The sequence below is a fragment of the Myxocyprinus asiaticus genome, chromosome 25, assembly GCF_019703515.2.
Source record: "Myxocyprinus asiaticus isolate MX2 ecotype Aquarium Trade chromosome 25, UBuf_Myxa_2, whole genome shotgun sequence".
Classification (NCBI taxonomy): Eukaryota; Metazoa; Chordata; class Actinopteri; order Cypriniformes; family Catostomidae; genus Myxocyprinus; species Myxocyprinus asiaticus.
In genome coordinates this window covers 24,458,651-24,476,579 of record NC_059368.1, presented here as the reverse complement: position 1 = coordinate 24,476,579, position 17,929 = coordinate 24,458,651, and the positions used below count along the sequence as shown (strand labels likewise).

Below are 17,929 nucleotides of genomic sequence, written 5' to 3'. Positions count from 1 at the left end.
CCTCCACTGATGGTTAGGTTTAGGGTTTGGGTTAAGGGGTACAGTTTATAAAATATGCATTGTATTATATCCTGTATAGCTAAAAACAACTTGCTTCACAACTTGCTTTTGGCACCCCTCGTGGACATCACACCCTGAACACAAAGCTCACACATATGCCCAAACGCCACTGGGGGCAATGTTTCACATTTCGGTAAGCACAGACTGATTTTGGCTTGAAATGGCATATGTTTATTTTACTCTTAGTTTATGTTATAATAGTTTATAACATTTCATAATTAATATTTGTAATAATTCTGACTTCTATATGTGGTCAAATGTATCAAAGACAGTTTTAATGTGATCTTCAGATATCAAAAAGTAAAATGTTTAGATCTGTTAGTTCGTTTTAGCAAAAATCAACTGCTTGCCTGAAGAGTACAGAAACGCCCATTGATATAAATAGCAAAAAGGTTAATAATGGAGTATGCGTCCATGAAGAGGTCAAGTCATACTTATAACTGAGTTGCTCATGGAATGCAAGGAAATTTTTGGGACTCTTTGTTTAAATAATATGAAATATTTTCCTCATGCCATTTTCTACCAGTGACTATAAGAGTGTCATGGTGCCCTGTAGCACATTATGTTCTCTGTTTCACATTAGCATACCAATTCTCTGAAATTCTTTCCTAGATCAAAAATCCGAAGGCCTTTTTTTATTATTTACTTTGACCAAGCACTCCATATGTTACATTTCAGCTGTTGTTTAGGTGAGAACATTAGCTGTTATTAGCATTGGTACATGTTGGTCCCTTGTCTAAATCTTCCATCACAGACCTCTGAGCTGATGGATCACTCGTAGGATCTTTCCCATCCTGTTTACTTACATAAGTCTGTTGCTCCAGCTGGTCATGCGTCTGTGGTCAGGACTACGGGTTTGGCAGGGCCAAAGGGGTTTGACTGGCAGAACTGAATGTCTTATTTCTCATGTGCAAGTTTATTTGGATCTGGTTGAGGGATGGGTGGCTGTCTCATTACCAAGCATTCCACAGCACGCACAGGATGGTGTGCCAGCCTCACCCACCCATATTGCTGAAGGTAACAGCATGCTGACGTTCCATCCTCTATTTGTCTTCTTCGAGTCTCTCTTTGCTTTCAGCACCATTACTGCTACTGGAATGAAAATAAAGTTTGTTTATGTCGAACCACTTTGTTCACGTTTTCTCCCTTTTAATGAAAGCTTGACTTTCTTTTTCTCCCTTTCCTACATTGGTCTCATTTCCCAAATTCTGAATTCAGGGAGTGCAGAATTATGGTGGGGAGATTAGGGAGGTCTGAACTCAAATTTAAAACAAATTTGAGTCCCCGCAAAGTTAGTAAAAACTATTAAAAGTGCATATGTTTTTTTTAAATAACGTTTCAGTAATCATAGAAGTCAGATTACAAGTGAGTCAAAGTTTTCACTTGGCAATAAATAGATGCTTGCAAACTGAAATTGCTGATTTGAGGAGGTAACCATAGCAACAGCACTCGTATAACAGATGAGTTAGATGCAGTACAACTCATTTAACAGAACGCAGGTTGTTAAACGTTTTAAAAAAAATAAGTTACTCCTGCACAAGATGCTCAAAAACAGCTGGACGTGGTGCAACGGTCAAAGACATTGGCACGTCTACATAGAAAAACAGTGAAAAAGCACAAATTGATTAAAAACGCCTACGGTGTGAATGGCCCTTAAGACTGTACATCGACAAAGCTGTCATTTTTTTGTAAAGATTTACATGGAACAAATATACCACAAACATTGCACAAGACGAACCTGAAAAGATTGCACCCTGAAAATTACCTGTATACATTTTATTTAGGTTTTTAAGGTTAAGGTTGACCCCCTGAAAGTCATTGTATAATTCACACACTGAGTGAGTTCACATTAAATTTTGATTAGTTCAGGAGCTGTTCCCTTCCAATGAAAAGAGCTTTTGTCCTCTGATTCCCCTTCACCAACATAATTCAATCTAATGTACAGCCCACGCTACCTCCTAACAGCACACACACACACACACACACACACACACACAAACACACAAATAACATAGACTGTCTCTGTTTCTGTGCATGTGAGAAAGACTAAATGTCTTGTGTGCATCTCCTCATGAGTTCTCATTACTGAAACAGTTTCTTGGCAGTTGGATGTGAGAAACGGAAAGAAACGAGACAAAATCAAAACTCTCGATCTAAATCTTTAGATAACGGATTGCCTGACTAAATAGAGATAAAGCCTAGTCTTGGCTCATAAAAATGTATCAATCTGGAACCACAGTTAACGATGTGCCAGAACTAAGCTTTACTGTGTGAAGGAGTTGCCACTGCCAAGTCTTAAAACTACCATACTATTGTTCCTGGTTCTTCCCATTTTTATCAAGAAATCCTTCCAAGACTCCCAGAACATCACCAAGTACAGGATTTGGATCAGGTTTGAATTTAGATCTTAGAATGCTAGAACAGGGATTTTCAAACCGGGTTTCGGGGACCACGAGGGGGCCTAATAGGGACTGCAAATAAATTTCAGTTGAATTAAAAATATGTTTATATTTGTAACACTAATCTAGTAATAGTGGGGCACTAGACAGAAAAATAGCTATATTGTCAGTTTAATATTTTTTATTTGAGTTTTTTTTTCTCCAGATTTATATAAATACAATAATGTTGTATATAGGCCTATACAATAGCCCAAGTAAATAATAAATAGTATAGTCTGTTCCAAATATAAAAAAATAAAAAAAAATAAAAAAATTGCAGACATGTACTCTTGACATTTTCTCAACCAACTTCTTGAGGTATCACCCTGGGATGCTTTTTAAACAGTACTGAAGGAGTTCCCATCTATGTTGGTCACTTATTGGCTGCTTTTCTTTATTATTTGGTCCAAGTCATCAATTTCAAACACTTTTTTTTTTTTATTATTAAATTTTAGTTTTATAATTAAATTAATTAATATGTTGGCACAATTATATTTTTGTCTACTAAACTAATTTCAAACATTTAAGCATACGCCTTCAGATCAAAAGATTTTTAAGATCATGAGAAACATTTCAGTCAAGTGTTTCAAAAATTTTGACCGGTAGTGTGTGTGTGTGTGTATATATATATATATATATATGTATATTAGTCAGTTTGATATAAAGTAAATATTTTCCAGATATAATTTCATCATTTGTTTAGGCTTCAGTACAGTGGCAATATAAAGCCACATATAAAATATTTTTATATTTTGCAAACAACACATTTTTATAATATCACTATTACTGTTTTTCACACACAGTTTCAATTGGTCTTCATACATGAAAATATATAGCTGATTTTATTTCTCAGGAAGGGGGTCCCCACAAGAGTACCATCATATTTGGGAGCCCTTGGCATCAAAATGTTTTAGAAGTGCTGTGCTAGAAGATTTGACCACCAGTCTGAGTCTGGTTCTGTGTGTTGCCTTTCAAGAAACTGATTGGCAAACCTTGCATTACTTTGTGGGGACCAGTCTTCATGAGGAGACGAAAAAAACAATAGAAATCAATGGAAATTCCCCACCATTATAGAAAAACGAACGTATTCGTGTTCTTGCTTGCATATAAAGTAATAACATGGAATTTGGCAGTCATTGTATATTTAAATCATGCAATTTATGACATTGTGTATATCTCCTCAATAAACATACATTTCTTTATGTGTCGTCAGAAAGAAAGAGTGATTATTATATTTACACTACTGTAGTGTGCAGACACTAACTCTGTCCTCTATATCTGTGTGTGTAGGAGCCTCCGGTCTTGAGGAACTGACAATGGAGCGAGCTCACTCTGCTCTGGAGAGTGTATTTGAGACGCTGAGGGGAATCGGTCACGCCCGAGACCACCTAAAGCAGTTCAGCTCTGTGTACACTCCAAGTGATGGAGTACACCAGGTCAGTGACCCCCTTGTGGCAAATATATAAAATATAATTTATGTTTCTCAAACATGCAAAGGCAGATATTAGAGTTTAGCTGGCCTCCCTACAACTTAAACGCAAAAGTGAACTTCACAAAACCAGATCCATGTAACTGATATCTTCCTTGTATTCATTTTTTATTTTTTCAAAGTTTTAAACCTTGGAAATACTTGTTGTGTCCAGGGTTCAAAAATAAACCCTTGCCAAGAACCAGATGTGAGAGTAAAAATTGACCTGGGTGAGGAAATGAATCTGCAGTGGCTCATCGGTTGGCTGGTCACTTTATTTGGAACATATTGCATGATTATAGTCGAATAGTAAGTGACATGAGCGATTCAAATCGTAGACATACCGTCTACTAAAGAAAACGTGTGTCACGACTCACATGTCTGCTAAAAACTTTTACATCAGTGGAAAATCAGAGGTTTTTCCAGGATGCCAGGGAAGTTTTTCATGTAGCAACACATATGTGGAAGACTTCTCACATTTAGCCACCAAAATAAAATGTGAGGAATAAAATCACAATGTGACTTCATGTTTTTGTGACAAGTGAAGTTTCACTGAGAAACTGGTTGTTTGTCATGCATATGCAAGGAAAAAAAAGCTACTGTAAATAATTCTATTGTCAATAATAAATAATGCAAAATATAGTTTCGTGGTTGATAAGAAATATTTGTGGTCTGGAAATGATCTTACCAGATCCACATCCACCAGGTGTGACAGGTGAGGCTAAACGTTTTGGACCCTGCTTGTATCTAAACAATACTGAGCAAAATGTATTTGTGATTCATACAGATATTATACACATTTCTTCATATATGGCTAAAGCTAAAGAAAAGTCATCCTACAGTTTCCGATTTCACAGTGAAATCTGTCTGGGTTGGTCACTTTACATGTGACTGTCAAACAGTTTCTTCCTTTCTGGATGGTTCTTGGCCAGAATAAGCTGCAATGACGACCAGACTTTATTCCCCAAGCTAAAGTCTGGCTACGTGAGACTATATGACTAACAGTCTGCACTTTTTTGCTTTATACATTTTTAGTAGGGATAATATTAGAACATTTTGTTCTAGTGTTTTTCATCAAAACTATTTTTTGTTTTGTAATCTTGTTTTTGCCCTGGAAAAAATAGTTTGTCAAACACTGTTGTGCTAGTATGAAATCACGGGAAAAACACTGTTGGGAAGAAAAGCTGTTTGGCAGCTGTTGGCCTTCTTTAGATATTTGACCCTTACAAAGGCTTTGAACCGCACTAAGTAATAAAAATGTTAAACTGGCAGTGGAAAATGCTATGTTGACTTTGGAAATACATTTAATGAATGGGGAATGGACAAAATGTAAGTGCTGGAGGAATATAAAAGCATTTTGACACTTCAAATCTGTGTGTGTGTATATGCATGTCTTTGGTTTCCCTTGATGACATCACTTAATTTGCAAGGTTGTTCTCTTAGCTATGATTAGCCACAGGTTAAAGATGAGATTGTTCCATAGAACACTGCAACAGAAGGCTCAACTGGTTAATACAGGATTATTTGTCTTGGCACTGTACAAATAGTTGTATGGGCATTTTTGTTTTACTGTTTTCCATTAAATAAAATTCCTTTGAAACAACCATCATCAGAGCAGCAGTGTGCCCACTCGGATGCAGTTTCAAGCTGTTTCCCGATCCCATTCATCCCAGTCTCTTCCCAATAGTTTCCTGTCATTCTTCTCTGCCCTATCAAAATGCCTAAATAAAATAAAAAGGGGTAGTTCACCCAAAAATTAAAATTCTGTCATTATTTACAGTTGAAGTCAGAAATGTATATACACCGTAGCCAAATATATTTAAACTCAGTTTTTCACATTCCCTGTCTTAGGTCAGTTAGGATCACTATTTTAAGAATATGAAATGTCAGAATAATAGTATTATTTCCTCTTTTATTTCTTTCATCACATTCCTAGTGGGTCAAAAGTTTACATACACTTTGTTAGTATTTGATAGCATTGCCTTTAAATTGTTTAACTTGGGTCAAACATTTTGGGTAGCCTTCCACAAGCTTCTCACAATAATATGCAAGAATTTTGGCCCATTCCTCCAGACAGAACTGGTGTAACTTAGTCAGGTTTGTAGGCCTCCTTGCTCACACACTCTTTTTCAGTTCTAATCAGATTGAGGTCAAGGTTTTGTGATGGCCATTCCAATATCTTGACTTTGTTGTCCTTAAGCCATTTTGCCACAACTTTGGAGGTATGCTTGGGGTCATTGTCCATTTGGAAGACCCATTTGCGACCGAGCTTTAACTTCATGGATAAAGTCTTGAGATTGCTTCAATATATCCACATCATTTTCCTTCCTCATGATGCCATCTATTTTGTGAAGTGCACCAGTCCCTCCTGCAGCAAAGCACCCCCACAACATGATTCTGCCTCCCCCATGCTTCACGGTTGGGATGGTGTTCTTTGGCTTGCAAACCTTACCCTTTTTCCTCCAAACATAATGATGGTCATTATGGCCAAACAGTTAAATATATGTTTCATTAGACCAGAGAAAATGTATTTGTCCCCATGTGCACTTGCAAACTGTAGTCTGGCTTTTTTATGGTGGTTTTGGAGCAGTGGCATCTTTCTTGTTGAGCAGTCTTTCAGGTTATGTTGATATAGAACTTGTTTTACTGTGGATATAGATACTTGTCTACCAGTTTCCTTCAGCATCTTCACAAGGTCCTTTGCTGTTGTTCTGGGATTGATTTGCACTTTTCGCACCAAACTACATTCATTTCTAGGAGACAGAATGCATCTCCTTCCTGAGCGGTATGATGGCTGCATGGTCCCATGGTGTTTATACTTGCATACTATTGTTTGTACAGATGAACATGGTACCTTCAGTCATTTAGAAATTGCTCCCAAGGATGAACCAGATTGTGGAGGTCCACAATTTTTTTCTGAGGTCTTGGCTGATTTCTTTTGATTTTCCCATGATGTCAAGCAAAGAGGCACTGAGTTTGAAAGTAGGCCATCCACAGGGAAACCTTGAATTGACTCCAATTAGCCTATCAGAAGCTAATTGGCTAATTGCCTAAAGGCTTGACATAATTTTTATGGTATTTTCCATGCTGCTTAAAGGCACAGTTAACTTAGTATATGTAAACTTTGACCCACTGGAATTGTGATATAGTCAGTTAAAAGTGAAACAATCTGTCTGTTAACAATTTGTTGGAAAATGTACTCATGTCATGCACAAAGTAGATGTCCTAAACAACTTGCCAAAATTAAAGTTTGCTAATATGAAATCTGTGGAGTGTTTAAAAAAAAATGTTCTAATGACTTCAACCTAAGTGTATGTAAACCTCTGACTTAAACTGTACTCATGTCATTCCAAACCTGTTTGCTGATTTATTTTTATTTTTTCAAGTACATTTTTCAAAGTAAAACTTTTTGCAGCTCTAACCATACAACAACTGGGGGGTATCAAGCTCCAAAATAATCCTAAAATTAGTCCATATGACTTTAGTCCATATGTCTTGTGCACTATACAGTCTTCTGCTGAAACCAGACAATGGCTTTGTGCAAGGAAACAAACTTAAATTTAAGTCCTTATTCCCTGATTATCTTGTCCTCCCCTGAAGCTCACGTTAAAAATGGCCATCGTGTTCTGTTACTACACAGAGCCAATGCCATGTTGTTGTCAGTGAAGCCAACACACCATTTTTGAATCTGGGTGTAGGCTAGACGCAAACTTCGGCAGAGCAAAAGATTATCAGTGAATAACAATTTAAATATCAGTCTGTTCCTCAAACAAAGCTTTCGGGTGGTTTCAGAAGACTTGAATATATCACACAAGTTATATGGACTACTGTAATTGTGCTTATTTAGTGTTTTGACAGACCCTGGTCATTATGAACAATGGCTGTATGTCAAGAGCTGTGTAATAATTTGTATGCGTAATGAACATTTGTTCTGAAACAAGGCAATCTGAGAATAAAGGAGAAATAATCTAGAACAGAAGAGAACAAGGACTTTGTCTTTTAATGTTTTCCCATTTTGTGTCTCTTCATTGGTGGTCAGATGTGTGTGTTTGACACACATCAGTCATAAATAGTTTAGAGTGTACATGTACTGAGACACAGACTTGACAGCTTTTCCACTGTCATACACAAAAGCACAGACATCAACATTGAAGCTCACACATCTAAATGTGTGTTTTTACACAAATACACACATAGCACCTCTCTAGTGGCGGATGCTAAACAGATGAGTTAAATTGGAGAGGTTTGGTACACTGCGTGACTTTGGCAAGACACACAGTCCAAGAATGTTCCTTGCTAATAAATTCTGTCATCATAACTCAGTTTATATGTAGTTTGTGTCTCACAAGTGAGAGCTATTCACTGAGTCACTTAGGCAAAATGTAGGCCAACAGCATAGTTAACACACATATCCAGAACAAAGAAAATCTCTTTAGATTTTCCTTCTTTTCTGTGACATAACCAATGAGGACACAAGATAACGCTATTAGAATTCTGTCTACGAGCAGATCAGCAGGATAGATTCTCTTGACAGTCCACCTCTCTACCAGACACAGGTAAAGTCCATGCAAATATATGAGTCACTCATCTAAAGAGTAACATGAGTTTCAATATTTTTTTAGCCTACTAATTTGAAGAATCTTTTATATAACACTTGGTTTATTTTAGAGCTATTATATAAATGACTTTACATCATCAATGGTCTATATTTATCTAAGCAATAGATGTATTTAATTATTTATTTAGACACTTTTTATGACAGAACTTGGTGAATGGAACATCTTGTCTGATCACATGCTGTTTGACTTATGATGCATCATGTACTTGGCATATGTATTTTTAGAAAGGATTTGGTGATTTGATTCACTAATCTCTGTTTTATGCAACGTTACTATAATCTCCATTTTTGCCAGATGATTTTTACGTGCCACTTTCTGTACATTTTGCTGCAGTTTCCTGGTGAAATTAACACTAGAGGTGCTATAACATTGTGACATCATATATCAGTTTCTGTGAGGACACGTACATTCCTACTTGGACTTATTTAAAATACAGCAATGAAAAACCATGGTTTACAGCAAAACTCAGGCAGCTTCGTCAGGCTAAAGAGGTAGCTTATAGAAGTGGGGATAAAATATTGCATAATCAGTCTAAAAACACACTGACAAAGAAGATTAGATCAGCTAAATTAAGCTACTCTGAATAGCTGGGAAACAAGTTTCAGCTAACAATTCTGCATCAGTGTGGAGTGGCCTGAAAGACATTACCAACTACAAGACACCATCCCCCAACACTGTAGGGAATCAACAACTGGCTGACGACCTGAATGTGTTTTACTGTAGATTTGAAAAGCTCAGTCTCACACCCCACACCCGCTCTGACATTCACTTCACACAAATATCAACACTTCCTGCAACCCCCATCCTCCCCCCTCTTGCTACTCAACCTGTACTTAAGATCTGTGAAGAGGATGTGTGCCAGGTCTTCCAGAAACAGAAGACAAGGAAAGCACAGGGCCCAGATGGTGTTTCACCCACTTGTCTAAAAGCCTGTGCTAACCAGCTGGCTCCCATCTTCACATAGATCTTCAACACATCACTGGAGCACTGTGAAGTTCCCAGCTGCTTCAAACGCTCCACCATCATCCCTGTCCCAAAGAAACCCAAGATTGCAGGAATTAATGACTACAGACCTGTCGCCCTGACATCTGTGGTCATGAAGTCATTTGAGAGACTGGTGTTGGCCCACCTGAAGGACATCACTGGACCTTTCTGGATCCCCTGCAGTTTGCCTATCGAGTTAACATGCCGGAGGATGATGCAGTCAATATGGGACTGCATTACATACTGCAACATCTAGACAGGTCAGGGACTAATGCAAGGATCCTATTTGTGGACTTTCACTTCCAGCACATGTACAACCAGCACTGGTGCCCCACAGGGATGTGTGCTCTCCCCACTACTCTTCTGCTTGTACACAAACGACTGCACTGCCAAGGACCCCTCTGTCAAGCTCCTGAAGTTTGCAGACGACACTACAGTCATTGGGCTCATCCAAGATGATGACGAGTCTGCTTACAGAAGGGAGGTTGAACGGCTGGCTCACTGGTGCAGTCAAAACAACCTGGAGCTGAACACGCTCAAAACGGTGGAGATGATAGTGGATTTTAAGAGGAACACCCCAGCATTGACCCCGCTCACCATTCTAAACAGCACTGTGGCAGCAGTGGAGTCATTCAGGTTCCTGAGCACTACCATCTCACAGGACATGAAGTGGGAGACCCACATCGACTCCATTGTGAAAAAGGCCCAGCAGAGGTTATACTACCTTCGCCAGCTGAGGAGCTTCAACCTGCCACATGTGCTGCTGATCCAGTTCTACTCAGCAGTCATTGAGTCTGTCCTCTGCACTTCTATAACTGTCTGGTCTTCAAAGGATAGTCTGGACTGCTGAATGGATTATTGGTTCTCAGCTTCCCACCCTCCAAGAACTGTACACCTCCAGAGTGAGGAAAAGGGCTGGAAAAATTGCCTTGCACCCCATTCACCCAGCACAATACCTTTTTGACCTGTTGCCCTCTGGCCGGCACTACAGAGCTCTGAGCACAAGAAGTGTCAGGTACAAGAACAGTTTCTTCCCTCAGGCCATTCACCTTGTGAACAGCTAAAACTGCCCCCAATACTCTCCATTGTGGCAATACAATCATGTGCATATTCAGCTAGTTGAATATAAGTTTATTTTTGACCTGGTTGCTTCAGAATGTATTTATTTTTTTTTTTTTTTATTTTTTTTTTTTTTGCTTTTCGTGTCCAATTTGCTTTTAAAACACTATCGTTAGGTTTAAGTTTTGGTTAAGAACAAGGATGTCTGTTTTGTTCACCTCTCATTTGTCTTTTAGGACACTATATGTAGGTTTAGGCTGAAGTTTTAGGTTGGGGAGTTACATTTCAGTCATTAAAACATCCATCTAAAATTCACCTTAAAAGCCTTGTCTGCCTACTACATCATTTCACTTGTTTTTGGCACCCCCCACTGGACATTTCAAAAGGAAACTGCAGCCAAACGTTTAATGAGTGCAACAGTGCCTGCCCACATTTTCAGCTGTCTGGGTTCTGGAAGTATTTTTCCTATTTATTTTTTGCATAGGCTTTTCATAAAATCTGCTGTAAAAGAGTTGTAAATCATGAACCAAAGCAACCAGCAACGAGGTGAATCATTACACTACAAACTTTGTTTTGAGGCAAAAAAGTGTTTGAAAATTGGACAAAAAGACAAATGTACAAGATTGTGTACTTACCGTCTTTCACACAGGCATGAAGTAAAATCCCATGAAGTATTACAAATTATGTAATTAAATAAAAAATTATGAGAACATATAAAACTATTGATTATAGATTGTTGATTATAAGTATAGAAACAATCCATTTTATGTTTATTTCAAAATATTCCGATATGTACAAATATATTAATAGTTTAAGGTTGAAGGGAGGCCGACGCAGTTGCGTCATTCACAGTGCATCACTGGAGTAGGCATCGCTCCTAGGCACGTTTCGCGGGCTTTGTTGACCGTGGTTCTCTGATTGGTGAAGCTTTCTCTGCTAGACCATGAGTAATATAGTTGTTTACCTGGAACTCCGCTATTAAACAAGATTTTTAAACAATAAAGTTGAAATATCGTGGCTGATGGCTTCAACAGAAGCATTGGAGCTCATGGTAGGTCTTTAAAGGTTTATAAATTATCATTGAAAATCAGTTTGTCTATGGAAAAAACATATGGGATTTTTACGTCCGGAACCAGACTTGCATGTAATTTTGGTTTGCAAAAAAAGTTGCCATGGTCACGTAAATTCCATGAGATCAGGCTGGTCTTACAGATGTATCTGAATATGCTATTAGTATTAAAGAGTTTTCTTTACTGATAGGTCTACTTGTTCGTTTTGTAGCCAGTTTTTGAGACCATGTCTCCAAACACCAATAGGACAATTGTTAAAAATAAACATAAATGCAAATTCGAGAGTATTTGTTACTTTTCTTGGGTTAGCAGTCCCAGTTAAATGTAGCGTTGAACTTGCCACAATAAAGAGGTCAACCAAATGTAGAACTGCTTCAGAGATTTCAAACACTGCAAAAGTGTAAAAAAATTCTTAATCTTTGTTTCTTTTTTTTTCTGTCTTTTTTTTTTTTTTAGTAAAAAAATAAAACTATACACCCTTAAAACAAAATGCATTTACTTGAAGCAAAATTGCATATTACAACTTGTTTTCAGAGAATATATCTTGAATTTGTTTTTTTTGTTTTTTTTGTTTTTTTTTTTACTTGTTTCAAGCATAAACCTCGCATAATTTTCTTACATTTATGCTTAAATCATAAAAAGTAACTATGACAATGGGGTAAGAAAAAGAAACTTCTGAAATATTATCTTAATGCAAGTTTAATGTAAATTAATGTACATTTTATCTTGCTTTAAAGAACATGAGGAATAATATTTCCCTTGATCTTTTATCATACAACAGGTCATTGTACTATAAAAAATATAGTGTAAGTTTTAGAATTCAAAACTTCCTCCTCAATGCAAAAAGAGCATGTGTTGAAACCATGCTGTCAAAATGACTCGTTCTCTACTTCCTGGAACACTGTGTTAGACATTTGCATCTGACTGCCTCCACAACAACACATCAACGCCTACTTTACCTTATGGCATGTCAGTCAAGAGCAGAGGGCTAGTCATAACAGTGGGCATTTCCTGTCAAGTCTTAAAGGAGAAGCAGCACCAAAATGAGCGTTTCTGGGTCAGAATAAATGTGAAAAATTATGTTTTACAAAAAAAAAAAAGTGTGTGTGTGTGTCCAGGTATTCCCTACGTTGTGAGGACCAAATGTCCCCACAAGGATAGTAAAACCTGACATTTTTGACATTGTGGGGACAATCAGTCAGTCCCCATGAGGAAAACAGCTTATAAATCATACTAAATTATATTTTTTGAAAATTCAAAAATGCAGAAAGTTTTAGGGGTAGGGTTAGGGGATCGAATATAAAGTTTGTACAGTATAAAAACCATTATGTCTATGGAGAGTCCTCATAAAACATGAAAACCCAACGTGTGCGTGTGTGTGTGTGTGTGTGTGTGTGTGTGTGTGTGTGTGTGTGTGTGTGTGTGTGTGTGTGTGTGTGTGTGTGTGCAAAAAACTACTAATATTAGAAGTGAACCTCAAGGAACATGTTAAAATAATAAAATAAAAAGATACAAAATAAAAAAAACAGTCATGTTTTTTAGTAGAAAACAAACAGACAAATTTCAACAAGACACAAATACTGATTAAGGAAAGTTTTTGCAGTCTACTTCTCAGGATCTCTGTGTAAAAATGAATCAACCACTATTTTATTTCAAGTTTGTAAAATCACTGTTTGTTTCATTGATTCAGCCATAGATTATACTGTATGCAGTGGATTTTCGCTTCCTTGACTTGAAGAGATAAAAGTATCTGGGCTTTAGTAGATATATTAAAGGCATGAAGTGGTGTAGTGAAGAGTACTGCATAATAATACATATTTTTTTTCTGTTTCTTTATGGTTTATGTATTTAAATTAAGCTGCATCTCCCCCTCATCTTCAACAAGTTATACAGCTCAAGTGTTGACAAACACAGAGGCCTGTGATGTCACTGTCACTGTGATCTGGGAAGGTAAATAATTGTTTTGTGCTGGTGCTAATGCAATTAACTGATTTGTTATGAGTTTGTAATAATTGGTGGTGTGGGTTCTCAAATGACTCATTAGATGACTAAACATAGGCTATACGTGTTCAGTGTTATTGGAAATGTGGATATTTTTCCATTCAGGTTGTGTCATGACAACATACGTGTGTGTGTTGAACAGAAGTTCCAGTGTTGTTGAATAGTGTGCTGTTGACTTTGAGTTGTTTTTTCTGCCTGATGTGGGGGAGTTTAAAGGTCAAATGTGATTTTATTTATCATTTATATGCTTCTGTTATAAACAATCTGCCGCTTCCACCATCTGCCCTTATATGGACACATCCAAAGTGGGAGGGGCTAATAATGGGCAGAAATTCATCACTCATTTATGTTCAGAGCAGAATTGTCACAGTCATTAGCAATTATCCCGTTTAGAAAAGCCAGGAAGTGCTGTCTCTACAGGTACATGTTTGATGGGAAAAGAAAGGTTGCAAGGTTATCACATAGTCATGCCTGACAGACAGACAGACATCACAAGTGATACTTGAAGGCACATTAATAGAGATGCGTCTCTGTGTGTGAGAGTTTGCACGTGTGGGACCAGGCATCATGGTCATGAATATCACCAGGTATGAAAAAATTTAGCCCTAGGTGTAGATATCAGGGAAAAGAGGAAGATTCATGAAATGACTGGAAATCTGAATGTGAGTGTATTTGAGCACATCAGGTCATGTTAATCTTCTGGAATGCTGGAGCATTTCATTGCATTCAAAAACCATCCAATGATGATACTGATGTGTAAAACGCACTTTATTGGGCACAAAAATTAAACTCAAAGGTTTATCTTTTGAATTACAGTAATTTGTAATGTTCACTCTCAAAGACAGGTATGGCTCCAGCTTTAAGATGTAAGGGGGTGGTACAACATTACAGGTAAAAGAGCTAATCACCTTTGAGATACAGACATTGCTTGTCAGTCAACTCGAAAACATAAACATAAGTGCATTAGCTGAACCAGCCTGAAAATAGTGTGTTGGGGGGGGGTTAGTGTGATCTGAGCAAAAGAAGTATAATTAATTAAACCATTCTTGTCAGATTTTACTGCTGATTTGAAATATGTTCTTTGATCGTAATCTTGACCAACAGTTTTCCCCATTCAAGTAGATAGGAGCTGTAATTTTATGCCGCATATTTACATTGAAAATAGCTGCCTGGGAGCGTTCCAAAGATGGACACTGAGTGGACTGACTTGCCTTAAAAGGGACTTTGGCCAAACTCATGATTGTTTGAACTAGAGCACTTCAAACCTTAAACTATTACTCATATGCATATTGTTGATAAATGTGCAAAAAGCAATATTTCCCTTATTAGAGGGATATATAGACCATATTCACAGCAGCGCCATCTTTGATTTTTGATGGGATTGACAACGATGCTGTGAGGGATAAACGAACAGTCTCTTCAGTGGGCTGTATTGCAGTTTAAAGTGTTTTTGGATCCAAGAATATTTAGTAGACAAAAACTCCAGACAACATGAGTTGTGGAAAATCAGATGTGATCTAGGAGCTTTATACAGCTTCATACCATGTGAACAGGGTTGGGGAGTAACGGCATACCTGTAACGGGATTACATATTTAAAATACAAAATATAAGTAACTGTATTCCACTACAGTTACAATTTAAATCATTGGTATTTAGAATACAGTTACATTCAAAAAGTATTTTGATTACTGAAGAGATTACTTTGCATTTTATTGTCATTTGTTTCATTTAATATTTAGTCCTTTCAGATGGAAAACATTTATACATATAAATAATGAGATCCAAAGTGCATTTGAACAGCGGTGAAACACTTTCTTATGATGTGTTACATTCATACGAGCAGACAGAGAAGTAAATTTGAAGTAAGTTTGGAGTAGAAGTAATAGAAATAAAACTTGTGTAAATTGTCAGCTTTACGCTAAGCTAAAATGCTATTTCTAGCCATTTTACATGAACATGTTACCAGGCACGATCATATTTTTTATCAAGAAAATTCACGTTAGATCATAATTTCTTTTTTCTAGTAAGACCTTTGATATTAGGGCAAAAATCATATTCTTGATAATAATTTTTGTATTGTTTTCCTGTAAAAATATCTAAAAATCTTTAAAACAAGATTAGTTTGATTGATCTTGTTTTAGAATCAACACTGCATAAGATATTTAGGTTTTTCAGTGAATGTATTTTTAACATGTGTATTTTGTCTTACTGTACTGGCAGAGTTTTTATAGTCAAAACAAGTGAATAAATCTACCAGTGCTGAAGAAGTAATCCAAAGTATTTAGAATACGTTACTGACCCTGAGTAATCTAACGGAATACGTTACAAATTACATTTTACAGCAAGTATTCTGTAATCTGTTGTGGAATACATTTCAAAAGTAACCCTCCCAACCCTGCATGTGAACCACTGAAAGATGGTAAATCTATATTCCTCACAGCCTCATTTTTATTCCCGGTAAAAATCAAAGATGGCGCTACTGTGAATAAGGTCTATAAGATTTAAGATAAGAAGTATATTTTTCTGCTCCTTTTTAAACATACTCACATACACCTGTATATACTCGCACACAATCATACATACAAATTCACACACATCTGCTTAACATTTATCCACCCCCTTGTTGTAACACACACATACACACACACACAAATGAACACCCAAACAGTGTAAATAGCTTCAGCTCTAAGATCTGGATCCATGTTGAAATGAACAATAGTGCTATTTCTGTGCAGTGTGGATGGAAGTTAAACATTAGGGGCAGATTAGAGTGGCCCAGTGCTATACGTTCATATTCAGGGAAACCATGAATCATCACATTACTGAGTGTTCAGCTCTGCAAGCCCCCGCTGTTGTTGCATCTGCCCACAGATAATAAGTGTCCTAAACAACCCTCACTTTTAAACCTGCCTTTGTCAGCTCCCACAATCACACACTACACAGCAAACAGAACATTACAGGAAAAGTAATTAAATTTTGCTTTGGTTCTTCATGTCATCTTGCAATGTTCTTCTCGTAAAATAAATTGTTTGGTAATGTTTTTTATGGGTTTCAATGAACAAAGAAAAATAACAAGACAAACTTGATTGGTGAGCATAATCATTTACATCTTTGGTGTACCTCAGGGTCCAATACTGGGTCCTCTCTAGTTTTCATTCATTTATTTATTTTAGGGCCGTCAGTCGATAATTATATGATTTGGTGATTATTTAAACCACAATTAATCACATAAATATCAATATTTGGTGAGACAGGCTCCCTATTAAATATAATTTAATATATGACAATAAATATAGCGATTCAAATTTTTGAAATATATTTCATTATTGTGGTAGACAATTGATTAGACTACAACAAGTGGCTTTACTATATACAGTATTGTTTATTTTATTTCCATATCTTTGACTTCTTTTCCATATATTTTGGCATATATCCCTAACCTTACTATTGGCCTTCTCTGCACAGTAATCCATTTTCAATTGAGTTTGTCAGTCTCTCACAGGACGTGATCTGTCTGTGCAATTTAAAATGTTTGTCTAGTGTATGTGGTATATATACACATGCATCATACGGACGCTCTTGGAGCATTTCACTTTGGTTGCATCTCGTGTCAGTGTCTCACACCATAAACACACATTTTAAGAGGATTTGTCGAGTTTAAATTAGATTGAAACTTTGAAAAATGCGTCTCAAAAGTGAGTCGTCTGTGAAAGGCTCCGTATTCATTATTTGCCGTCTGCTCTCGTTGGTTTGATGAGGTGTATTGCCTGTACAGCCCAAGTAGTTCCAAGGACAGCCTAATGTCATGTCCACACTAATACATTTTCATTTAAAACTCATCTTTTTCTCTACATTCTGGCCTTCTGTCTGCACTGAGACTGTGTTTTTGTCAGCAAAACAGAGCTTTTTGAAAACGCTTTCCCAAGTGGATAAATTTGAATCTTCATGTTGTAGTGTGGACTGTGAAATATTTGTTGTCATGTGACGCAATCATGTGATCCATTTAACCAAAACAATCAAGATGGCATCCCGTTTTATAGCGGCGCTGTTGTGCCTGATATTAAGTTTGATAGCATTGTTAAAGATAAATGTTATTTTGTACAACATTCAAATTGCATTCCTTCAAAGGCGACAGGAAGTTTAGTCAGAATTGGTGTCTGGTGATGGAACACGAGGACAATTGCATTTCAGACCGTACAAGCAACTGCGATTTTATTTGCATGCACAGT

At 37.0% G+C, this 17,929-nt stretch overlaps 1 protein-coding gene across 1 annotated transcript in view; it reads left to right on the top strand.

Annotated features, from left to right (window-relative positions):
* LOC127416229 (sec1 family domain-containing protein 2-like) overlaps positions 1-17,929 on the top strand; it is a 179,374-nt gene that overhangs the window by 156,002 nt on the left and 5,443 nt on the right. The window contains exon 6 of the mRNA XM_051655464.1: positions 3,789-3,934. Coding sequence (XP_051511424.1) covers positions 3,789-3,934 — 146 coding nt within the window. The remainder of the gene's footprint in view (positions 1-3,788; positions 3,935-17,929) is intronic.